Consider the following 26,605-nt stretch of genomic DNA (forward strand, 5'->3'; position numbering starts at 1 on the left):
ATTTAATAGTAAATATTTATCTAGCTCTTACTACTCTGGGTACTTGGTTTTAAGTTATAATACTGTAAAATGGTGTTACTGATATTACAGATGGGGAAACTAATGTTTCAAGAAGTTAAAAGTGACTTGCATCACTTGTAAGTAACTGAGCAAGGATTTAAAACCCAAGTTGTTCTAGGTTCTGCTCTGCAATTTAACTAGCTTAACAAGAAAGGGAAAAAAAGTTGCTCTCTACCTCCAACTTCATTTATGCAAAAGAATATTCTCTAATGTTGTAAGTGTAAAATGTAAGCTCATAGCATCTACTGAACAAACAAGATTCCATAATTATGACACCCCCTTCCTCAGAGAAACACTCTAAAAGCCTAAACAAAAATATATAACAGAAACAGTACTTCACATAGTAGGTAGTATAAAAACTGGATTTAAATACCCCTTATGACATTTATTAAGCCTTATGATCTTAGGCACGTTACTTAAATCTCTTTGCTCATCTGATTTATGAGCAAAGAAACTTATAAAATCCACCCAAGAAGCTATTGTGGCCCTGGCCAGATAGCTTGCACATCATCCGAAGCACAGAGGTTGCCAGTTTGATTCCCAGTCAGGGCACACACAGGAACAGATCTATGTTCCTGTCTTTCTTTCTCCCTCCCTTTCTCTATCACTAAATTCAATAATTAAAATTAAAATATATAGAAAAAAGGCCAAGTCCTAATCTTTGTCATGATCTAATTTACACAGTTCATGCTCTGACACTTCCTACCATGTGTCTTTCTCCTCTACATCCACCAAAAAAAAGAAAAAAGGCTATTGTGAAAATAAAAGCAAAAGTATTAAGTGGTTAAGTGTGTTTACTAAACATGTATTATTTAATGGTTATATAATATTACTGAAATTATGAAATAACTGTACTTAAGAAGCACATGAATATGTGTAATTCTAAATACCACATACATTTATGTAATATATATTAAAATATGTAAATCTCTAACCTTCTTGAATTCATGGATACTGAATTAATTTACAATAGCCGTACCACCTACCCCTACCGCTTAACTATGTAGAGGGGAAAAGAAGAGACAGTAAACAAAAAACATTATCAGCATAATGCCCCCCAAATACATATGCATATATATTCACATTCCACCAATGTCTAGTATACTACATTACCCATAGCATGTATATAATAAATGTTTTTGGAATTGCATTGACTTTTCTGCTTTGAAATAGCTATACCTGTTATTAGCAAATAATCATCTTGAGTGTTAGAATTACATTATGTCCTTTCCTTGCCAGATAAGATAAATAACAAAATTGATTTAAAAGGGCAAGTGTAAGGAAAAAATACTATGGAGAATAAGTAGAAAACCTGAACTTTGGACTGAGAAGGTTTATATGTATGTACCAACTCTATTGCTTTTATCTGGGTGTTATAAGAAAAATCTTTAAACCTTCAGTTTAGTTTTCTTCATATATAAAATAAGGTTAGTACCACCAGTATTACCCTAATGCCAATGAGCACACCTAACAATTTGAATAATAGTTTCTAAATATAATTTCTAATAAATGGAAACAGAATTACTTGGATAAATGGGGTGACTAAAGCTGGGGCAGGGTAAATCTGAGATGAGCCTTGAACATCATGTGAAACCAAAATGGAAGAGCTCCAAAAATGAAAGAACATGTCAAAAGGATACAGAAGTCAATTTGATGGGCTCTCAATAGCCTAATCTGGAACAACAGAGTATCAAAATGACAACAGCAAAAGATTATAATGCATTCCAACAGATAATACTTAAATAAATAAATGTGGGAGAAGAGAAAGCTTGTCTATAGAATTACAATTAATAAAAGTGGAAGGAATGATAAAGGCAGAAAATCACCATTTGGCAAATACCACAACTGTTGCAGGCAACAATCACCAACAAATGTTAAAACTAGAGGGCAAGTATATAATAGGAAATGAGATGTTTACATAGTCTCAAAGTATCTCTACTCAGAAGGTACTTATTACAAAGAAAATTTAACAGTTGAGAAACCATCTTATCCAAATGATGAAAGTTCCTATCACCATTATGAGATATATCAACAGCATGGACCTCCTGATTTGATGGCTAAGGACACCATCGCTCTCTAGTTTTGTTGCTAAAAATGCTTAACTTGAATTTAATCAAGAGTGAGCATCAGACAAACCCAAACTGAGAAACATTCTTCAAAATACCTAGCCATCTTCAAGTTTTCAGGGTTATGAAAGAAAAACTGAAGAGCTGTTTTACATTAAAGAATATTAAGGATACACAAATACTTAATACAATATGTAATACTGAACTACAGAAAGGACATTAGTGGAACTGATGAAACTTGAATAAGTTCAGTAGATAATATTATATCAATGTTAATTTCCTGAATTAGCTATGTTATTAAGAGGTGAACATTTTGGAAAGCTGGATGAAGAATATATGGGTACTCTGTACATTTTTCCTACTTTTATACAGATCTAAAATTATTTCAAAGTGAAAATGAATATATATATATACATATATACATATATACATACATATACATATGAATTTTCTCAATCAACACAACAATATGAGAAAGACTAGCTTACACTTATTTAACCAATAACTGCCACATATCTTTGAATGACAGCTCTTTAGTATATAATAGTGAAAAAATTCTCAGGACTACCGAGGCTGGTAAGAAGCAATGACAGACCAGCATGTTCATATAATCTCTTCACTGTACCTACTCTGACCTCTTACCCATAAAAATCTACAAATTGTAGCACAAATAATTGAGGAAAGAGAAAAATTATAGTTTATTAAGTTTATGATCATTAATTTGTGGTGTTTGGAACCACAGCATGTCCTTCACCTAAAATGCTCCTTGGTTTTCCAATCAGAAATCTATGCTGTTTGGGCTGTTTATGTGACTTGGAAAGACACATCCCATACCCTTATACTACAGCCTATTTTAACTGGGCTAACTAGCTATGAATTACTCATTTTAAAGCTTTTACTTAGTGGAAAAAATAATCTAAAAAAAAGATTAAAGTCATACACATCCCATAAATAATATTCATATGTAAAATTTTATTTACAATACATAAGGGCTAAAAGTTACTTGGTTCACAATATTCACCTGATCCTTAGCTCTACGTTGTTGACACTAAACCTTTCACCTTTCTTACAGAATCTACTTTGCCATAGAAACTTCAAAGTACCGTATTACGCTCCCATGTATAAGACGTACCTTAAATTTGGGGCCCAAAATTTTGGGGGAAAATGTATTACATGAAGTTACTGAACTTAAGTTTTATTCATCATAAAATTCATACAACTCCTCATCACTGTCAAAACTCCCATCCATTAGCTTGTCCTCATCTGTGTCTGATGACAAATCATTATCTTCATTTATTGCTTTGTCCTCAGTTCCATCTATGGCTCTTGAAATGCTACAACTACTGTATAAGATACACTCAGTTTTTAGACCCCAAATGTTTTGGAAAAGGGTGTGTCTTATACATGGAGAAAAACGGCAAATCCAAGACAGTTAAGAATATATCTACTTTATCAGATCATTACACTGCTAAACTATAAGTGAAGTCAAGTATAACTCAGAAAGTTGCCTCTTCAAAATATAGTCATTTTTACTTTCAATAGTTTCTCTCTTCTGAAAAAAACTGTCTTTTCCCCTAGTGGAAAATCAATGTTTCCAAGTCCTTCATTACCAAAGAACCTATCATTTGATTCTAATATCAAACTGAGAACTCCTTTAGGGTAAAGATGCAAAGATTCATCTAAATCCCCAAAGCCTACCCTCTGAACACCTGAAACATAGTAAACCTCAAAAATGTTCCAATCCTTTCTCTGGCATATAATAAATGCTCAATACATGTCTGTTGTAGCTATTTCATTCAGTATCAACATTAATGACTGCCAAACCTAAGAGCAATGTAAAACCAAGGAAACAGACTCAATTTGACTAATAAGAAATACTGGAACATCCTAATCTCTATCTGTTTGGTTACTGTAACAGCTAACCATTTCAGCACACAGTGGGATTGATCCTTTTGTGCCCAGTGTACTGAAACATTTAACTACTACTAAACTATGCAGCATACACATAATGGATATGAATCAGAAGACTTTTGTCTAAGGAAAAGGCCTAAACACTATATTTTTAAAGAACCTCAACATTTTAATATTAGTTCATATCAATACTCTACTTTGGCAAGAAATACGGATAATTAGATGTTTATTACTGGGTCTAGCACTGTCATTCCATGATATTAAGCAAATAAAATCTCATTTACACTAGAATTACATTAAAGTAGTATTTTACCTTTAAAAACTCAGTACCTAAAAGGTAAAACAAAAAACATTTATTGAGCATCTAGCAGTTGATAAAGACGACTGGCTTAATAATGAACTATTTCAAGGACACTGCCTATAAATGTTAAAGGAAAAAATTTCATTCAGTTTATGATATATGTACAAAAGCTTATGTGGAGATCAGTATAAATTAAAATCCACTCCAAAAATTTTTAACTACTTAATACATTTAAAATAGTCTATTTTTAAAAAAAAAATTAAATTCAAATGTAATTATACAAATAAAGCATACAAAACTATTTCAAATTTTAATGCTAAAAAAAAGAGAAAACACAAATAACAGATTATTCTGAAAATAACTGTCTAGGAGAGTAGGTCAATTACAAAATACTAGAACCTAAACTGCTAGAAATCATCTTGAGCCATTAGATTCATTCCAGCAATGAGAAAACTACGGTTTTATAAGAGATTGCTTTTTAAAGAAAGACCACCCAATGGACAATACTAACACATAATAATATAAGAATGGAATAACCAACACTAAGCATGACAAGCACAAAAAGGCCAAGAAATTGGTGAGGGATAAAAAGAATATGAGTGGACATACAAGCATTAATATAACATTAATAAAGAGGCTATATTCTGCGGCCTAAGTATGAATCCTAATTCTCTTATTTACTAGCTTAACCTTACAGCCTCAATTTCTTCATCTATAAATGGATGTAACAGTATCTACCCTAAAGGGATGATGTGGCATTAAAAGAATTTATTAATTCATGTAAAGTATTGAGAACAGTATCTAGAACAAAGTAAACACTCAAAAAAATTTTGGCAAAAGCCACTATCTCATAGAAAACACAAATCAAAACCGCCATAAAGTACAATTTTATACCCATTCTCTTACATTACTAGTAGGAGTACAAATTGCAATTATGTTGGGACACATTTGGCATTATCTTATAAACTTGAAAATTCACAATGTCTTGCAATCCAACTATTTTACTCCCAAATATATATTCAAGAGAACATTTAGCACATATGTATCAGAAGCATATTATAAAAATGTTCACAGAAATAATGTTCATAATAGCAAATACCTAGAAATAATTCAAATACCCTTAAACAAGAGAGTGGTAACTTCACACAATGGAACAGCATATGGTAGTGCAAATGGATAAAAAAAGTATACCAAATAAAGGAATACACCTTTGTAATTAACGTATTGAGAAAAAAAAAATCAAGTTCCAGGAGTTGACATACGTATAAGTAAATATATTTCTTTTATAGAGTTCAAATATATTTAAACATTCAGACAACTGTTTAGGCATACATGTATGTGATAAAACGTTTTATTTTTAATAGAAAGGGAATGGTAACCACACAACTCAGAGTACGTAACCTCTAAGAAGTCAAGGGAATGAGAAATGCACATTAAGTAGATGTTAGTTATCACTAAGGTCCTGATTCTTGGACTGTACTGTGACTGGGTATCTGTTAAGTAAATAAAATACTAAAACAGACTTCAGAGGTCCATATAGACCAATGATGACAGCATGAACTAAGATGAAGATTAATCCAGTTCTGCGCACCATAGGATATTTTTAATTTATAGCTGACATAAAATATATTAGTTTTAGGTGTACAAAACACACTGACTTAACATTTATATACTTTTTTTTTCCTTTGTATTTTTCTGAGGTTGGAAACGGGGAGGCAGTCAGGCAGACTCCCACATGCGCCCAACCGGGATCCACCTGGCATACCCACCAGGGGGCGATGCTCTGCCCATCTGGGGCGTGCTCTGCCACAATCAGAGCCATTCTACCGCCTGAGGTAGAGGCCACAGAGCCATCCTCAGTGCCCGGGCCAACTTTGCTCCAATGGAGCCTTGGCTGCAGGAAGGGAAGAGAGAGAGAGGAAGGAGAGGGGGAGGGATGGAGAAGCAGATGGGTGCTTCTCTTGTGTGCTCTGGCCGGAATCGAACCCGGGATTCCTGCACGCCAGGTCAATGCTCTACCACTGAGCCAACCGGCCAGGGCCAACATTTATATACTTATAAAGTGATTATAATAACCCTACCACCATATATAGTTATTATGATATTACTGACTATATTCCCATGTTGTACAACTGTGACTTATTTTATAACTGGTGCACTAGAGGTTTCTTTAAAAAAAAAGATTAAAAGATTGAGGTTAAGTACAATCTGTTTTGAAGTGAAGGATTAAATAAAATAATTCATATATAACATAAGCAAAATGCTTAATACATGTTAGCTACCATCCAAAATGCTATGATCTAGCAGAAGTTATTACAGAATAAAACATATCTGAAGGTTTAAAATTGCTTCTCACTCTAAACCAACTTCCTTTCCCTTTTTGTCAAAGCAGAAACCTCACATAAACAGTCCTCTTTAGCAAACTAGTGGCTCAGCAGGGCTCCTGATTCAAATTCTCTTCCTACTAGATAGGTATGTCACCAACTTGTTTTTGTTTTGACCTTCACTACCTTCCTCTATATTCTGCCTTACTATGTGTAGCATATATATTCTCAAAAAAAAGGAGAAATTTTAATCACTACAGTCAACTTAAAAAACAAAACTATCACAAGCCATAAACAACATAGTAATCAAAGATTTTTAATATGGTAAAAATCAGACAGAAAGTATTGGCTTTTCTATCAGAGGCTGAGATGACTATTACTCCTTTCTTTTTTTTTTTTTTTTTTTTTTTTTTCATTTTTCTGAAGCTGGAAACAGGGAGAGACAGTCAGACAGACTCCCGCATGCGCCCAACCGGGATCCACCCGGCACGCCCACCAGGGGCGACGCTCTGCCCACCAGGGGGCGATGCTCTGCCCATCCTGGGCGTCGCCATGTTGCGACCAGAGCCACTCTAGCGTCTGGGGCAGAGGCCAAGGAGCCATCCCCAGCGCCCGGGCCATCTTTGCTCCAATGGAGCCTTGGCTGCGGGAGGGGAAGAGAGAGACAGAGAGGGAAAGCGCGGCGGAGGGGTGGAGAAGCAAATGGGCGCTTCTCCTGTGTGCCCTGGCCGGGAATCGAACCCGGGTCCTCCGCACGCTAGGCCGACGCTCTACCGCTGAGCCAACCGGCCAGGGCTATTACTCCTTTCTCACTAAATACACATACACAAACATCTTAAAATGCACAAAGTACCAAGAAAGAAACACTTGTCAGTTAAATTTATTGCCATGTCTGTGATAAAAATAAAATTATCTTACATACCTGGGCAAGTTCCACACTTTGAAAAAAGATACACTACTTCAAGCTAATTCCCTATTTTAAAAAGTTTGAACTTTCTTCAAAAATTGGCTAAGACTGAATAGAAAATATGTCATTGTTTTCAAAAATTTGCTGGGATTCAAGAATTAGAAACACTCAGAATTTGTGCTATCTACAGAAACCACTAGCTTGCTGCATGTGACTATTTAAATTAAATAAAGGTTAAAATTTAGTTTTTCAGCCAGGCCTGTGGTGGCGCAGTAGATAAACCATCCACCTGGAACACTGAGATTGCTGGCTTAAAACTTCAGATTTGCCCAGTCAAGGCACAGAGGAGAAGCAACTAGGAATTGATGCTTCCCATTCCTCTTCCCCCACCCCCTTCCTCTCTTCTCTCTAAAATCAATAAATAAAATCTTTAAAAATAATTTTTTTAATTAGTTCAGTCCTTGACGCTACATTTCAAGTACTTATTGGACAAAGTCATATATTAGCTACCATATTGGATAGAACAGAACATTTCCATCATCACAGAAAGTTCTAATGGAAGTACTGATTTACTTATCTATTTATTTATCTATTTATTTATTTATTTATTGGTTTTAGAGAAAAAGGGATAGGGAAACATCAATGCCTTTCCACCCATTCATGCATTCATTGGTTAACTCCTGCATGCACCCTGACCATGGATCAAACCCACAACCCAGGCACATTGGGACTACATGCCAAATAACTGAGCAACCTACTTAAATTATCAAGGAATTCTAATAAGACTTTAAATTATCAAGGAATTCTACTTTAAATTATCAAGGAATTCTAATAAGACCCAAATGGTAGCAAATGGAAACAAGAAAAATTTTAACAGGAAAAAAATGTCTTTTAGTAAATAAAAATATTTTGAATGACCTGTGAGAGAATGAATTACAGTAAAAGCTAGTAGTAAAAATATAGTTTCTTGTTCTACAATCCCTTTATAATTTGATGATTTCAAAAGCTGTAAATACAAAATAATGTTAAGAGACTGAGACCATACCTGAATGCATTTTGCCAAATATATAGTGCTCATTGTATACCAAACAGTTTCAACATAAGTCTATGAAAATTCTTATAATTACCTTACCTTCATTAACAAAATAATGAAAGCATGCCCAAAAAAAGGAAATATCAGTAATATGTAGCATTTAAATATAAAGGGTTTTATATAATGAATTCTCATTTTCAATTCCCTGATCACTTAAAATGCTCAGGGTCTCCCTGCCCCCTTCAGGATCTCAACATCCTTATGAATTTCTTGTTTTGTTGCAAACAATTTTTTAAAGGGCATTTTCCAGTTCATCTGATATAGCACCCAAATTTTTGGACTGATTTCCTATGTAGGTATTTTATGTAACGTCCTCACATGCAGGTTATATAACCTTTAATTTAGCTAATACTCCTTACACAGATCTCATTTATCTCCCAAAACATGCCTAGACATTTCAACCTAAGGCCTAGGTTCATTTTCCTCAGCTTACCTTCTTTCCCTAAGGTTTTGCTAAAACCTTTTCTTTACCTGTCTGCCTTTTTTATCTCAATCCTCAAAACTCCCTTTTCCCTTTACATAAATTAAAACTCATATAGACAAATCCATTTATATTTAATTTCATGCAAAAGAAATTTACAAATGAGAAAAGATTCCTGTCTTCATTAGCAGAAATGCTCACAAATGAAAAGATCTGCTCTAAGTCACAAAAGTAAATGGTAAAACTGAGATGAGAATCTGAGTATTCTTTACCACACAGCATTGCAGGTATCTTCGAGTGGGAATTAGCATAACAGTACTTATTCCAACACAGGTAATTCACTGTCCTATATATTCTGATTTACCTGAAGTTTTTGTAGAAGCAAAAACTTTTAAATTTAAGATCCCTTATATAAATATATTTGCCTTTTTAATACTTTTAATTAAAAATAAGCACACAACAGAAAATTCCTTCTATAGGTATTTCCCATCATCTTTCAAATTTCCTAGTGTGGTTACATTGTTTTTATATTTCAAAAAGGTTATATTAATCTTTAGTGAATCCATATACTCCCACTTTCTGTTTGAAAATGGTAGGCACTATAATTACAGTATACAATGACACCCTGGTCTCAGGAACATTATGCCCTGGATGCTGAACAAATGCTGCCTCTCTCAAGAGAGTCCAAGTTCATCCCAGGAATGTGCCACATGGGCTATGGACACATAAAGCTTCAGGATATAAATGTGCAAAGATTTTGTGATTAAAGAGCCCTCCAATTTTTCCTAATATAAATAAGTAAAAGCATTTCAAAATGGAAATACAACTCCTATTAATTAGAATGCAATATCCACATTAATCTTTGATAGTTTACTAGATTTCAAAATAATTCTATATTTTTTACCTTTTTTTTCCCCCTGTATTTTTCTGAAGCCGGAAACGGGGAGAGACAGTCAGACAGACTCCCGCATGCGCCGGACAGGGACCCACCCGGCACGCCCACCAGGGGCGAGGCTCTGCCCCTCCGGGGCGTCACTCTGCTGTGACCAGAGCCACTCTAGCGCCTGGGGCAGAGGCCAAGGAGCCATCCCCAGCGCCCGGGCCATCTTTGCTCCAGTGGAGCCTTGGCTGTCGGAGGGGAAGAGAGAGACAGAGAAGAAGGAGAGGGGAAGGGGTGGAGAAGCAGATGGGTGCTTCTCCTGTGTGCCCTGGCCAGAAATCAAACCGGGGACTTCTGCACGCCAGACCGACGCTCTACCACTGAGCCAACCGGCCAGGGCCATAATTCTATATTTTTTAAAGGCTGCTTTTGAGATGCATTCCCTTATTGTCGGGAGCACTTCAGTGAAGAAATCTGAGAAGCAATGCTGTAATAACATTTATCTATATAGTCTAGTTTAAGCAACTCAAATCTTAAGGCCCCTGCAATTCCTCACAAGTTGATCTTGAATTGCACTCCTGAGGATCCTGTAACTTCCAATATTCTCTTATTTCATGAAATAATAAACTGAACACAAATGTAATCTTCAGAACCAATAAGGAAGTACATCCTCAGAAGACAACATCCCATATACTGCAATCTTAGAATAGGAGATTAACTGCAAGAGTCTTGACCAGTATTATGTTTTTATAGAGGACAGAATAGGCATATAAAAGTCAGCCTATGTCACCCTGGCCAGATAGCTCAGTTTGTTGGAGCATGGACCTGATATGCAAAGGTTGTGGGTTCAATCCCCAGTCAGGAACAGATTGATGTTTCTGTCTCTCTAGAATATAAAAAAAATAACATTAAAAAAAAAAAAAGTTAGCCTATGTCATCACACAGTAAGTCTAAGTTATTTTATGAAAGTTTTGTGTGTGTGTATACACACAGTATCAAAAGATATGATGTATTTGTTATTGTCACAGTCAAAATAAACAATAGATATGTATCTCTTACAGTTCTGGAGACTGGAAGTCCAATACCAAGATGTCAGCATGGTTAGATTAAGGACTTCTTCCCAGTTCATAGCCAAGGCCTTTTGCTGTGTCCCTCACCTGCTAGAAGGAGCTAGGGATCTATCTGGAGCCTTTTTGTAAAACTGTAATCCTATTCAAGGGGGCTCCACCTCCATGAATTAAACACCTCCCAAAAGCCCCAGCTCCTAACACTCCCTCTTGGGGGGTTAGGTTAGGATTTCAACATAAGACTTTGGGGTGGGGCTGGGGGCACAAACATTCAGAACATCACAGTCAGCTAAAACTATTTAGCTCAGTTTCCGTTTTCTTCCCACCACCTAGCTAAATCTATCTGAGACAAGGTAAAATATTCAATACAACAAATGACGTGACTAGAAGTGAGCCAATAATTTTAAGTCAAACTAGTCTTTTGATGTATGCTGAGGCCTAGTACTCCTTATAAAAGTTCAGACTCATCTGCAATAGGGTCTATGTAATATCAGATACATTCTCTTTCTTTTTGGCTCACTTAGAAGCTAAGTTTGCTCTCTCTGAAGTATCAACACTAGGAAAAATTGCTAACAAAAACTAAGGTGGATGGATAGAAGCTAGCTTGTCTCAGTCATTCATCTATCTCTCCCCTTCCTTTAAAAATGATCATACTAGTCTGGCCTGTGGTGGCGCAGTGGATAAAGCGGTGACCTGGAAAGCTGAGGTTGCAGGTTCAAAACCCTGGGCTTGCCTGGTCAAGGCACATATGGGAGTTGGTGCTTCCTGCTTCTCCCCCTCCCCCATCTTTCTCTCTTTCTTCTCTAAAATGAATAAATAAAATCTTAAAAAAAAAAGATCATACTAACTAATATAGAGTTAAAGAGGATCTTAATTTGATATACTTATTAAAACTTATTTTCTTCTATGTTAATTTTTACTGAATTAAGTTCTTCTTGGCTTGAATAACCCTCAAGAAAAAAGTATATACAATTTTTAACCATATTTTTAGTTCCTGATTTATGTTCATTTAAAATCTTGATTGAAGGTTACCTTCAAATTCATTCCCAACTCAAGTTTCAGTAATTATGTATGTAAGGTAGTTATTTTTGAATTAAAAAATTATAGTTTTAGAATAAGGAGGCATACAACTAAATTAAAATATAAACAAGTTTTTGCTTTAGTTGTTGATGACTGTAAAATGAACTAAAACATAAGCTTACGGACCTTTAGCTGTCCAAATTAAAATTAATATACAATCAAGAGCAACGAACTTCTGCTTGACTAGGCAGTGGCACAGTGGATAGTACATCAATCAGCCTGGGACACTGAGAACCCAGGTTCGAAATCCCGATGTCCCCGGCTTCAGGGCAGGCTCATTAACTTGACTTCATGGTCACTGGCTTGAGCAAGGGATCACTGGCTCAGCAGGAGCCCCTTGGTCAAGGCACATATGAGAAAGCAGTCAATGAACAACTAAAGTGCCACAATAATGAGTTGATGCTCTCATCTCTTTCCCTTCCAGTTTCTCTTACTCGCTAAAAAAAAAGACAATGAACTTCTAACTAGCAGGTCTAGCCTATCTCACTTATCATTAATATCCTTATTGATAGGTCCAGTCTATTAACAGGGATTCTAGTTTGATTACAGTTGCAAAAATTATCTGACTCTTTAATAAACTGAAAAAAATTTTAATCTTCCCTTCTCTCCCATGAAAGTAGATTTTTGCTTCTCCATACAATATTTGAAAGCTCCTACATTCATCAAATGAGAAAGATGGCTTTTTCCACTGAAAATGATGGGGAGACGTCAAATCTACTTCTATCCCCAAAATGTGCTCAGGTATTAAAACTGCTTTCATTAACAAGCTCTAAAAATATATTCCTTTTATAACCAAATAATTGTATTAGATACTGAACAAACAAAAAGACTGGCTACAGCAAGTTCTTTGCCCAACACTTAAAGTACTCTTTACTCAATCGTTGCTGAGAAAATGGAAGAAAATGTTCACAATATAGATTTATATTATTTTATACTTACTAGCATTTTCAAAATTTAAGTTTTTCTGAAAAGTTGCTTTTTAACATTTAGGCTGAAATATAAGTTTCCCAGCAGGTTAAATCCTTTTTAAAAAATAACTCTACATTAAAAAAAACAAAACAAAAAACAAAAAAAAAATCCTACCTCAGGCTAAGTGAAAGTAAGCACCCATTATTTCATGAACATAGTACCTTCCTCAAGAACTACAAGTTCTTTTTAAAATTCTCTTATCTCTAGTCAAAAAAATGTTATCGAGGGAGGGGGGCTACATTTACGTTAACATCCTGTCTGAAGTACGGACACATTATCCTGGTTTTCCAGATGGAGAATCAAGCACAAAGAAAGGTTACAGGATTTGTCAAAGTCTTTTATGCAACAGTCAGCAGTAACCACATTATGATGTTAACTGTGAACACCAAGTTGTAGAAATTTAATCAGTGAATTTTGTTTTGAAAAGGCCTTTCTAAGGAGTACTCAAAGAATATAAAACCTTTTGTCAAAGACAATATAATTTATGTGAATAATGTTAACATCTTGGTTAGTCTTTTAGAAACCTTAAAGTTCTTAATAAAATCCAAATTCGGATAGTTTATTTACACGTCTGTCCTCTCTTCTACTTTCTAATTCCCAACATCTCTCATTCATGATAGGGCCATTATTACATGATATCCCATCGTTTCCAAAATTCTCAACTCCTCCCAAGTAAGCCCTTCCCTTCTCTTATCGTCCTCCCTGACACCCTGCTTCTTAACCTCCAATTCCAAAATCCTTATTTCTATCTCTTTAAATTGTAGAGGCATATGTCAGCATTCATACTCCTACTGTAAGTTGCTCATCCCACACACACATTAAATACACTGGCTCAGGATTCTTTCCCACCTCAACTCCTAATACCAACCCAGCAACTTGACCAGCCACATTGTTGACCTTTTAAAATATTCTACCAGAGCCTGGCTCCTCTACTCCAACAACCTGTTTTTACTTTAATCTTTCTTCATATACTGTATCATCACTCTGAAGCCTGTGTTCTCTGATCAAAATCTTTCTTTCAATGTTTCCCACTTCCACTCTGTGTGCCCTTTAACTTGACCAACACTTCCAGTCCCTCAAAACAACTGCCAATTCTATGTGTCTACCTAACACTCCACCGTAATTCTTTACTTAAAATTCAGTCTGGACATTAAGTGTTTGAGGTACACTGTGGTATAAATACTGTGCAATATGAATCTCAATTCTACCACTTACTCCCTCTCTTTAAGTTACTAAACCTCTCTTTAAGTCTCAGTTATCTGTATCTGTAAACTATGAATAATACTTAGCTCACATGGTCCTTGGAAGGATTAAATCTAGCACCGTGTCTGACGAACTGTAAAAGTTTGATCGACTCCTCTTTCCTGGGCCTTGCTCTACAAATTACTCATCTTTCCTTAAATTTTTCTTTTCCTCTCCATTCCAGAGGCGACATCACCTCGTTCAACAATTAATCACAACTCCCAGCTTCCCTCTACATATCATCTTTTTGCTATCTCCATTTCATCACTTCCCATTTTGTTTTTAACACTTTCTGAATTCTCCTTCCTCTCAAGACTCTTCTGTCTTTTGATGTCTTACTTTTCCTTAAAAATGCTGCCACTTCTAACTATTCAACTTTCCATTTCTACCTAATATTCTCCTTGGGATATTTTCCGCTAGCTTCAACTATTACATATGCTATGTCATCTCTAACTCTCTCCTCTTAATCTTCTTTGGGCACCTATCATTAAACCAATAATTAAAACACCTTATGGTACATTTTCTACCTTGATACCTAGTAGACACTAACAAATTAAAAAGATCAAAATTGAGGTATTTCCCCTTAAAAACTTTCTCTTCCTCTTCCCAATTCATTTAAAAGCATCATAGAAGCCCAAATTTAAAATGTTGAAGTCATCCCACACTCTTCCTACTTCCTTCACATCTAGTCACATAATCATACTTACTGGAGATCTGAACTGCCTTACAAATTCATTCTCAACAGTTCCTAATGAACTATTTCTGGCTATTCCTTACCTGCATCATTATTATATCTTCCTCCTCACTGGAGTTCATTTTCTTTTCCTTTCTATTCCCTCTAATTACTTGTCCAAACAAGCCCTAGTATTCAGCTTTCTACATAAATCTGACCTCACCTCCTCACTTGAAATTATGGTTCCCATCCCTGGATAGTTGGCTCAGCAATAGAATGTCAGCCTGGTGTATGGAAGTCCTGGGTTTGATTCCCGGTCAGGGCACAAAGAAGAAGCTTCTCCTCACTCTCTGCTTTATCTCTCTCTTCCCCTCCCCTCCTGCAGCCATGGCTCAAATGGTAGAGGATGGCTACATGGCCTCTGCCTCAGAAACTAAAATAGCTTGGTTGCAGACCAACAAAGCAGTGGCCAGACGGGCAGAATATTGCCTGGTAGGGGGCTTGCTGGGTGGATCCTGGTCAGGGCGCATGTGGGAGTCTGTCTCTGCCTCCTGTCTCACTTTCACAAAAAAAAAAACAAAAACATATATATATATAGGCCCTGGCCGGTTGGCTCAGCGGTAGAGCGTTGGCCTGGCGTGCGGGGGACCCGGGTTCGATTCCCGGCCAGGGCACATAGGAAAAGCGCCCATTTGCTTCTCCACCCCCCCTTCCTCTCTGTCTCTCTCTTCCCCTCCCGCAGCCAAGGCTCCATTGTAGCAAAGATGGCCCGGGTGCTGGGGATGGCTCTTTGGCCTCTGCCCCAGGCACTAGAGTGGCTCTGGTCGCGGCAGAGCGAGGCCCCTGGTGGGCATGCCAGGTGGATCCCGGTCGGGCGCATGTGGGAGTCTGTCTGACTGTCTCTCCCCATTTCCAGCTTCAGAAAAATACAAATATATATATATATATGGTATATATGGTATATATGGTTCCCCACTGTATACATGGTAAAGACTTAAGCTAGCACTTTTCATTATTATCCCTCTGACATAAGAGTTGTGAAGGAGTGTAGTTCAAAGAACAAGTTCTCTTTGAGTGCTTGGTGCTTATCTGAAAAATTTATGGGAATTCTGTTCAAAATTAATGTTACTACTGAACAGTTAAATAAATTTCTCTCAACTTTTCAAAATAAGTTTTGAAAAAGTTTCCAGGAGCTTCTGTCATATTTATCTTGTAGACTTTGCCCCAAGATTGCTGATAACATAGTTAAGCACAAATCTAGATGATTTACAGACTGGCCCCCTCCCACCACTATTCCCAAACTCATTTATCAAAAAGCTGTTGTTTTCCTTCAAGCTTTCTGTATTTTTGTTTTATTTCCCCCCTCTTTTCTTGGAATACCTTTTCCCCTTTCCATCTCATTTCTGGCTGACTCCTAAAATGCCACCTCTTTTCTGAAGTCTTCCTTCATACATTACTTGCATCCCGCCATCCACCCTAGATAGAATCACTTTCACCCACAGCCTTGAATAACTTCATAAGCAGAGCACTCATCACATTTCAGAGGGATCTAGTTCCCTTGTTGGATAGTGAAAGCAGTTATCAGGTTTTACTTATCTTTGCATATTCAAGGCTAAGGAAAAGTCAGGTGCCTTGTAGGCACTTAAATATCACTGAACTGAAATTCTTGAAGAAAAGGTTACTTATTTACTCATGGTATCAGTCCTGAAAAACTGTTAAGGAAGCTATATACATAATTCAACTAAAATTCTAAAATGCTTTCACATACTGTTAAGGGGGCAAACCCAGAATTGATTCCTAATTCCAACCTCAAAATATCAATGTAATTAACAATAAAATAATTTTAAAAATGTTTGATTGACTTTATGCCAAAGTTACTGAAACACTCTGATGTGGTTAAAGTTAGGTAACTTTGAAAAAGTAGCATCAGAAAAGTCATGATCCACTAAATTTCTTCTAAATTTCTGATAATCCTATCACAGAACACTAATACAGAGAAGCCATTAACAAATATCAAATACCAGGTATTTATGAAAGTAATCTCTAAATGTGAATAAACAAATGAAATGTATTTAATCAATAAATACTACCAGCAAAACAATTACATTCTACATTCCAAATAGGGGCCTTTATCTATATTACAATCCATTATACAAATTTTAGAAATAAAATTATAAAATAGATCAGATTAAATGTTATTTTCAATCACTGCTGACTTTACTAAAGTTCATTCTTTGCACTCTGAATGTCCAAAGAAAATGTCTTCCAAGATAATTCAAAAATTTCAGATGCAAGGAAATCTTCACCAGTCAATTTTATATTTATGAGTAACAGCAATACTATATTAAAAGTGGTTCAGAAACACACACAAAAAAAATCACTTAGGATTCTAGAATTCTTGAACTGAAAGAAATGCTCAAATTGATCAAATCCAACATTCTAATTTTCAATCAGAAAAAATTAAGTCTAAAATTCTAGAGAGCAAAAATAAAATAAATCTGTATTTATGAACACTTATATTACAAAACTGTAAATTATGACCATTTACTTCGATAGATGGAATGACAATATTGCATTTCTGGCACTTATTAAGACTGTATCATTTCTCTCCTTTAATCTTTGAATATGATAAAACTACACAGGTTGATCTGCTCTTGTAATCTCAAGACACACCAGTTTGACTGTGAGTCTTTGTTTTGTGTTTAGTAAACTGAATTGGGCTTAATTTGCTATATATTGAAAATTCTCAGCCATTATCTCTGAATATTTCCTCTCTCCCATTATCTCTTCTTTTGGAACTGTTAACTGTATGTTGAACTTGTTCATCTTATCCTTCATGTTTCTTAATCTCCCCATTTATATCCATATCTTAGGGTTCAGCCTTCTCCAACAGGAAATCTTAACCTTCTGTGCCATGGGTCTCTGTCAGACTGATGAAGCCTAGGGCCCCATTCTCACAACAATATTAAAGGTTTAAAACAATATACATAAGATTTTAAGCCTGGCCTGTGGTGGCACAATGGATAGGGCATCGACCTGGAATGCTAAGGTTGCCAGGTCTAAACCCTGCGCTTGCCCAGTCAAGGCATATATGACAGGCAACTAATGAACAATTCAAGTGAAGCAACCATGAGTTGATACTTCTTGCTTCCCATTCCTTTCTCTTTTTTCTCTGTAAAGTCAGTAACTAAAAAACTTTAAAAAAAATCGATTACATTGAGATAATTATCAAAATATTTTAAATTGTGAAATAGTAATACAAAATGTTTCTTTATTAACATATTAAAATATAGGATCTAGTAATAGTTTAGTAACTACAATAAGTGATATTTCAAGATGCATATTAACCCCTGAATAGCAATTGCACTGTTAAAAAATAATCTGATTTCTATTTCTGTTATGGGTGAATTATAGCCTTCTAAAAATAAATAATGTTGAAGTCCATACCCCTAGTATCTCAGAAAGTAACCTTGTTTGGAAATAAGGTTGTTTATGTACCGGTAATTAGTTAAGAGGAAGTCATATTAGAGTAGGGTGGGCTCCTAATCCAATATGACTAGCATCCTTATAAACTGGCCGTGTGAAGATACAAGATACAAAGAGAGAATGTCACAATGATGATGAAAGCAGATATGGAATTAGGCATTTTGCAAGCCAATGAAACCCAAAGTGGCGATCAACCATCAGCTAGGAAGAGGCAAGGAAGGATTACCCCATTGATTTCAGAGGGAGCATGGACCTGCCAACACCTTGATTTTGAACTTCTAACCATCACTGAGACAAGAAATTTCTGTTGCTTTAAGCCACTTAGTTTGTGGTACATTATTATGTCAATCCTAAGGAACTAATGCAACTGCTATCACAAGCACTTCTAATTCTACCATGGTTTCTTGGTATATTTTTCAATTATGAAGGTAAACAAGGTTTAGTTAGAGATTAGTAGTCTGAATTCAAAGAACTATATATCTCAAGCAATTTAAAACCCTAGTCTAAGATCCATTACTAATGAACTACATTTAAAGAGGACTACATCAAGACTGACTGTGCGGTGGCACAGTGGATACAGCGTCAATCTGGGACACTGAGGACCCAGGTTCAAAACCCTGAGGTCACTGGCTTGAACCCAAGGTCATTGGCTTGAGCAAGGGGTCACTGGCTTGACTGAATTCCCCCATCCCCATCACGGCACTTACGAAAAGCAATCAATAAACAACTAAAGTGCTGCAACTACGGGTTGACGCTTCTCATTTCTCTCCTTTCCGGTCCATCTGCCTGTCTCTGTCTCTTGCTAAAAAATATATGTAGTATATATTCTAGAAAGTAATGACATAGGAAAATATTCACAACATATTAAGCTATAATAGTATCTACTATGCAATTCCATTCTGTTGAAAATATACAGTCCCTGGACAGTGGCTCGAGTCTGACAGGGCGCTAAGGATAGCTCAGTTGGTCTGAGGGCATCAGGCTCAGGTGCTAAAAATAGCTTGGTTGATTCGAGCATCAGCCCCAGATGGGGTTACTGGGTGGATCCCAGCTGGGGCACATGCGGGAATCTGTCTCACTATCTCCTCTCCTCTCACTTAAAAAAAATATATGTGTGTGTGTCTGTATAAATTACATAATACATGGGTAAAAGCATTTATTACAGTGCCTGGCACACAGTAAAAAAAATCCAATAAATGAGTATGATTCATCAACATCATAGGAAAGGTTTGCTTATCTATCAAAAGTTAAGACGTTATTAGTAAAAATGCAAATATATTATTATTCACTTTAAAGACCATTTTGTACATTATCTGAAATAAACTATTACTCCTGCATAAAAATAATTTTTTTAACTGTACTTTTAATTCAGTTCCAGTTCCTACTAAAGGTTAGAGAAGAAAGCAGAATTTTACCAAACCTTTTCCAAGTCTGGTATTGCATAAAACAAAGTGTTACACATAATAATTCCTTAAATAATTCTTGATGAAATATATACACACAATCAACCCCTGGGAGCTACCTATCTCTCTAAACAGAACTCTTATTTCAAATAATAGGGCATGTAATAAAGGATTTAAAAGTGAGGCCTCTAATGGCCTCATTGGATTGCGCCACATGGCTAGAAAAGGTTCCAGTTTCTCAAGATATTGGTAATTTTCACTTTTATTTTCCTAAAGGTTAAAATCAGGTGATAAAAACATTCGTGTGTTAAGAACAGTCTCTACTATAATTAAATTCCTATTATGGCGTTTAAAAGTGAGAAAAGAGCCTGATTAGGCGGTGGCACATGGACAGAGTGTCAGACTGGGATACAGAGAACTCAGGTTCAAAACCCAGAGGTTGCAGCTTTGAGCACAGGCTCATCCAGCTTGAGCATGGGATCATAGACATGACCCATGGTGGCTGGCTTGAGACCAAGGTCTCTGGCTTGAGCAAGAGGTCACTCGCTCTGCTGTAGCCCTCACACCCCTATCAAGGCACATATGAGAAAGCAATCAATGAACAACCAAGGTGCTTCAACGATTGATGCTTCTCATCTCTCTCCCTTCCTGTCTGTCTGTCCCTATATGTCCCTCTCTCTCTCGCTAAAAATAAAGAGAAAAAAAAAAAGGAAAAAAACAAACACGAGGATTTTGTAAGTAAAATACACATTAGATTTTATAAGTAAAATACACATTACAGGGCAGTTTTAAACTAAGCTAAGGCTTCAAGGGTGACTGCTATAATATATTTCTTTAAAATATGTGGTTATAAATCATAAATTGCCCTTTCAAAACATTACTTTATATATTAAAGATGATATACAAATTACCAGAATAAAAGCTACATTCCAAAGAAGTTCACTGTGGTTTAGCTAATGCACAATGTGGGCCCTAATAAAACTGATTGCCAGATGAACACATCACTTTCTAATACAAAAAAAAAAAAAAAAATTAATAAAACCCCGAGTTTTTCCCTATGAAGAGTTAACATCTAACAGCAAAAAATTATATGCTAAAACATTATTTTTGTCCTACAGAAATTAGCATAACAAAGCTCCTAGGGAATAGCTTATTAATAAAGCTGAATAAATTTGTGAAAATAGAATTCTGAAAGTCTGGGTGAGTCAGGTTATTTCCAAGTGGTCTCACTCTAAGTACATTTATAAAACAACAACAACAAAGGAGCAGCGGCAATCCCCTCATTAAAAATTGCCATTTGGTGTTTCAAATATTAATATCTTTGGTATTAAATCACTGGGAATATTTACTCATTTTTCATGTAGCATCAATATCATCCACTGACATCACTACACCAAAAACTTGCACTCTGAACTTGTTCATGGCAAGTATTACAAAACAGCCCATTTAGAAACTATATTTTACAAGTGTCAATTCACATTTCCTCATATGCTTTTCTATTAGCTGCATCCAACACAGAGGTATTCAATTTTACTTTAATAATTAGTCTGTTCCTATCTCTAAAATTAACTTGACATTTTGATCCAAGCTTTCTTAAAAGATACTAATAAAACTTATCGTCATTCTGTTCAAATTTTTAGCAGTTTTTCCCCTTAACTAAGCGTTATCTGAGATCCAGTACTTCTTGATCTCTCTCTCAAAGTAGGTCTAATCTGCGGAAGGCAGTGAGACAGTGAACTCCACTGTGAATGGCCAGCCAGGTATTTTATGAATGGAGGCGATCACGTGATCCCAGCACCTCCCCGAACTGATATTTCCCACATAACTGTGTCAACATTCTGAGAACAGGGGTAGTTGTTTGTGTGTGCGTTGTTTTTGAATTAAAACAACGAATTCGAATTCTCCTTACTTTCCGAACTCCAAAATCTGCATGAAGGCACTTAAGCTTTTAATTTTTTTTTCTTGGGAAATCCTTTCAAGATGTCCAAGGTGATGGATGTTTAATTATTTTTTTATGAATGAAGAGTGTGCTATGCAAATGAGGGCGATTCACAAAAAGAGAGAGAGAGAGAGAGAGAACATGGCGGCCACTTCTGCTTCTAGACTGCACTGACACTGCTGCAGTCTACCTTCTCCCACACCCGCTCATCACAAGAGTGTGCTGGGGGGAGGGAGAGGAAGGAGAAACGCTGCTTGGCATTTCTCGAGTTATTTTATGTTAAACAGGCCTAGGCTCTGGACTTTAAAGTTCTCTCAAAAAGGTCTGACTCCAGGAATGCACTTTATTTAAAGGCATGCATCCTAGGACTAGCCCTAACTCACTTAACTCTTTCCAACCCTCAAAAGATAAACAAAAACTTGAATTACTAGAAAACGGATGCTAATACCCTGCATGAAATTAAATCTGTCTCAATAGAAAACTGTCATCGCACCCTTATTTCTCCAAACAGCTGTTACGTTAAAGCAAAAGGCGTGAAAGCAAAGTATTTCTTTTGGAAAACATAAGGACAGCCCAAATAAACAAAAACTTTAACTGGGATTCTCTAGAAGTTAATCAATTAAGTCATCAACATGTTTAGCAATGTAAATATTATTAGGTCCACGTAAATGGTGTATTTTAATATAGTTGAAGGACAAAAATCAGCATTCAAAATTATTCTATGCACCTGATAAAGATATGTCCAATGTTCGCAAAGGTAACATATAATAGTTCAACATCTCCCACACTCCTGATGTCCTTAAACCTATTAAATTCTAAAAATGTTCCCCCAGCCCCATTTTTTACAAGAATCTTTCGGGTCGTAAGTTTAAAAAAGGAGAGGAGGGGGTGGAGGCTTAATCGGTATTTAAGAGTCACTGACTCATCGAGTTAAGATTCAAAAGCAGTTTGCTGCAGGAGGTGCTCCCACACATTAGTTTCCAAGTGAAATAGCTGTAAAGGCAGCAGGATGGATATTCAGGGTGTGTTGACTGGCATGCTTAAATGAAACAGGACAGGCCAAAGGTCTCCCAGGAGAAGGGATCATTTCTACCCTGCCTCCCTCCATCCCTTCACATGACTCCGTCTCCTGGACGAACAACTGCCATCTAACCCCAACCCTCAATACCCTTCCCCAGAAGAAAGCCAGTAAATGGGGAGTGGGGAGGGGGGGTGCTGCCATGAAATGAGATAGCTAAGGATATCAAACGGTATCTGCAGAACAAGATCCACCAAACTCTCCGGTGCTGCAAGCTTTCCGGCACCCAAGTCTCCGAGGGGTGGGTCTGGGGGACGGCAGGGGAAGGACTGGGGGTGGGGGGCTGTAATCACGATCAATGAGGCGCTTACTCGTTGTCAGAAGTCGCCGTCTCCTCGCTCATCTTTCCCTCACCGTGATCCGATCTGGAGATGGAGCAACAGCAGGCGAAGGAGCAGCAGCAGCAGCAGCAGCACCGAGGGGCAGGAGGCAGCGGCGGCTGGGGGGGCGCGGGGGCAGCGGCTCAGGGGCCTCACCATGGTGGACGCCTCAGCCGGAACGGTGCCCCCCCAGCCGGGAACCCCGGCCACCCCCGCACCGGGGCGGCGGCAACAGCCTCCACCGTGGCGACCCCAGCCTCTTCCCTCGCCTCCGCGCCCAGTCGAGAGATCCGAGGAGGCCGGGGACGGTGCGCGGACAGGAAAATAGGAAGGGGGGCTGCACAGACGGGCTAGAGAGCTGCTCCTCCCGCCACTGGGGTGGAGTGCGGAGGGGTCCGGCCAGGAAGGAGCGGGCAGCGGGCGGAGAAGCCGGAGCAGAGGCGGCGCCTCCCTCAGGGATGCGGCGAGGAGGAAGCAGAGCTCCGCTCGGTGGGGGCTGGCGGGGGGTGCCGAGCCCAGGCTCCGGCGACGGCGGCGCAGTGCCACCGGAGCCCACCCCGCTGTCGCCCGCCTCGCTGCCGGCTGCCCGCTCAGCCCCCGGCGGCGAGCGGGCCGGTCCTCAGGAGCGAGCACCGGGAGAAGGGCCTCGCGGCGGCGGATTCCTCCAGACACGCTCCAGCCGGGACGACTCAAGAGGGGAAAAGGGGGCGGCGGGGAGTGCGAGAGGCGGAGGCAGGCGAGCCGATCGCCCCCACCCGGGACGCAGAAGAGGAGGCGCTCCCTGGGGGGCAGGGTCCCGAGAAGTGGCTGGAGAGCAAGGAGAGCGGCCGCAGGTCCCCCGCCAGCCGGTGCCCACCAGCAGCTCCGCGGGCCAGCTCCTCACCTCCTCACACCCGCGGGAGGGGAGCGGCGAGGGGGGCGGCGGAAGCGCTCACGCCGCCCGCTCCTTCCGCCGCCGCCGCTATCCGAACCGGGGGCGCCCGCAGGAGGAGGCGGCGAAGTAGTCCCTGGCGACTTCTCCCGGCCTCAGGCTTCCCACGGGGTCCAAAGTGATCACGGGGTGGGGTTGCCGAGCAGGGTGCCCGGGCTGTGAGGATGTGTGGGCAAAAGGACCAAAAGCTGCGGCCTCCGGGCGAATCACTGCAACTTGAAGTCGTGTGCAGCATAGCAAGTTTCAGGAAAGTAGTTCCCTCCTCCCTTCATTTCCCAAATCGTTGTCGAGCCACTGAGCGGGGAAAGGGAGGAGGGAGGCGGAGGGATACGCCAGGCTCTGTGCTCGGTGTGCGTGCGCGCGCTCCAAACTCTTGGCACGCTGAGAAAGGGGGCGGGGGTGTGAGCTGCACGGGGGGCTGCTTGGGAGGTTGCATTGTTGCGGCGCGGTCCTCGCTTGCTCGCTATGGAGTATCCGGGTTGTTTGAACGAAGAGGCTGGAATGACAGTGTGGTCTAGGAGAACATGGGCGGCTTCTCTCTTCTGCTGTGTGTGTGTGTGTGTGTGTGTGTGTGTGTTTCCCTTGTAGAGCAAAGAATGGAACTGGCATGAATTCATCTTTAGTTGGTGGGGGGGTTAGATGAGGGACTGTACAGAGCTCCGCCTGCTGTCCTCAGCTTGCATTGCTGCAGTCTCCTAGCTGCAGGTACCCCGGGTGTGTGTATGTGTGCGTGTGTTAGAGAATGAGTTAGTTTTATTATCTTGGATTCTTACTGCGCAAGGGGTATGCAGTGCAGCACATTCATCTCCGAAAGCTAGAGTGCTTGTTAATGGAGAACGACTTCCATTGAAGCCCAGGGTAGGCGTGTTACATGAATCTGGCGCAGCCAGAAGCACAGGAAATAACTCCCGCTGTGAGTGAGGTTGCATAACTATAGCGCAGAGGATACCTCTGTGGCTTGAACTGCTCTGAACGGAGGTGGAAAAGGAATTGAATAGGCAGCTGTCACGTTTGCATTGTTAGAGGAGCATGTACATTCATCTCAAAAGGTTTTGCGCAGAAACCTGCTGGGGTTTTGGGCTGGAGCATAGCATAGGGTCTTCCGCACCAGAGGACTCTGAGCCTTGACTTGCGAGCCCTGACTCTTGCGCAAATTCTATTATCTCTTCCCTACCTAGAAAGCAAGCCTAGATATGATCCCGCCTGGGGACTGAATCCCAAGCGCTCCAGATTTTCTGACGCATCTCCCTAGATAATCCGTCTAGATTCCGTGCGCAATGTTTTTCTTTTCATTCTCAGGTTTGTGCGACCTGGGAATGAAGAAGGTTGCTGCTCCCGCTACCTTGAGTGGTAGAACAGTTTCTGAGTAAGAAGAAAGTGGGAGAAACTCCCACACAAGCCAGCATTCGTCTTCTGCCATCCGTCGCCAGGAAGTTTCAGGATTGCTGTTCTTAGGAGTATGTACACTAGTCTGTTAACAGTGTTTTGAACACTGTAGGTACTTAATAAATGTGTGACAAATGAATAATCGAGCTAACCCAGTGAGCCTAGGAAAAGCATTCCGTTATTTCTGAGGTTTCTTGCATCCTGCTTCAGCAGCAGCGTTGCCCTTACTCAAAGTGAAGAAGGGGTAATGTTGGTGACAGGAAGAAGTGAGAGTCTGTGGGATAATTAGACGTTACCTCTATTATCTGTGAACCCGAGTGGTTTGGTTTTGTTTCTGTATTTTGTATTTTTATCTTGTTCCTGCTAAGAACCTGTAACTGGGAATGTTGGTACTGGCCTGCTTTCCTTCAAGTACTACTGCTGATTTCTTCAGCTGCTCAGATTTGAATCAAGTCTTATCAGTTATAATTTGTGCTCTGGACAAGTTACTTAACTCATAGAGTTGCTGTCCTGATTAATGAGGTATAGATATACATAAAGCATTTAGATTAGATTAAGAGCTCAATAAATCCTAGCTCCTAGCTCTTACTATGATTTTGTAAAATGGAGATAATACACTCTATGACAAGGCAGTGGCAGTTGCTCTGAAGGTTTAATGTAAAGCATTTAGTAGCCTGGTTATTCATTCAATAAACAACTTGGATTTTTTTTTCTGTGTACCACTCTTGCTAGACACATACCGTGGCCCTTAACAAGTCATCAATAAATAATAGTTCTCAGAGTTATGATTAAGTAAGTATAAGGAAAGTTGGGTCACTTGCAAAGCCTTATTTTCTTTTGAAGAAATTTGTATCTGTTTGAGGTTCACATGCTTCAGGGAAATGATCAATTATGGGCTTTGGGAGAAGAAATGAAAACCATCTTGGCTGTCATTTGCAAGACACTCTGTTGGCCACTTTCACACAGTGCTTACCCAAAAGGGCCAGATACAGTCAACAGGCTGAAGGAATACTTTTTAGATTATTCCCAACCCCATAGCCAAGGTGTAGTCACCAAACAGTTCTTTTT

The 26,605-nt window shown here is 38.8% G+C and overlaps 1 protein-coding gene across 1 annotated transcript in view; it reads right to left on the bottom strand.

The window, feature by feature from the left end:
- The window catches only part of SPRED1 (sprouty related EVH1 domain containing 1), a 126,670-nt gene extending 103,326 nt beyond the window's left edge, over positions 1-23,344 (bottom strand). Inside the window, exon 1 of the mRNA XM_066277157.1 lies at positions 23,212-23,344. Within this exon, the coding sequence (XP_066133254.1) occupies positions 23,212-23,243 (32 nt within the window). The 5' untranslated portion in view covers positions 23,244-23,344. The remainder of the gene's footprint in view (positions 1-23,211) is intronic.
- Positions 23,345-26,605: the final 3,261 nt, after the last annotated feature.

Source organism: Saccopteryx bilineata, chromosome 4 (genome assembly GCF_036850765.1).
Source record: "Saccopteryx bilineata isolate mSacBil1 chromosome 4, mSacBil1_pri_phased_curated, whole genome shotgun sequence".
NCBI lineage: Eukaryota > Metazoa > Chordata > Mammalia > Chiroptera > Emballonuridae > Saccopteryx > Saccopteryx bilineata.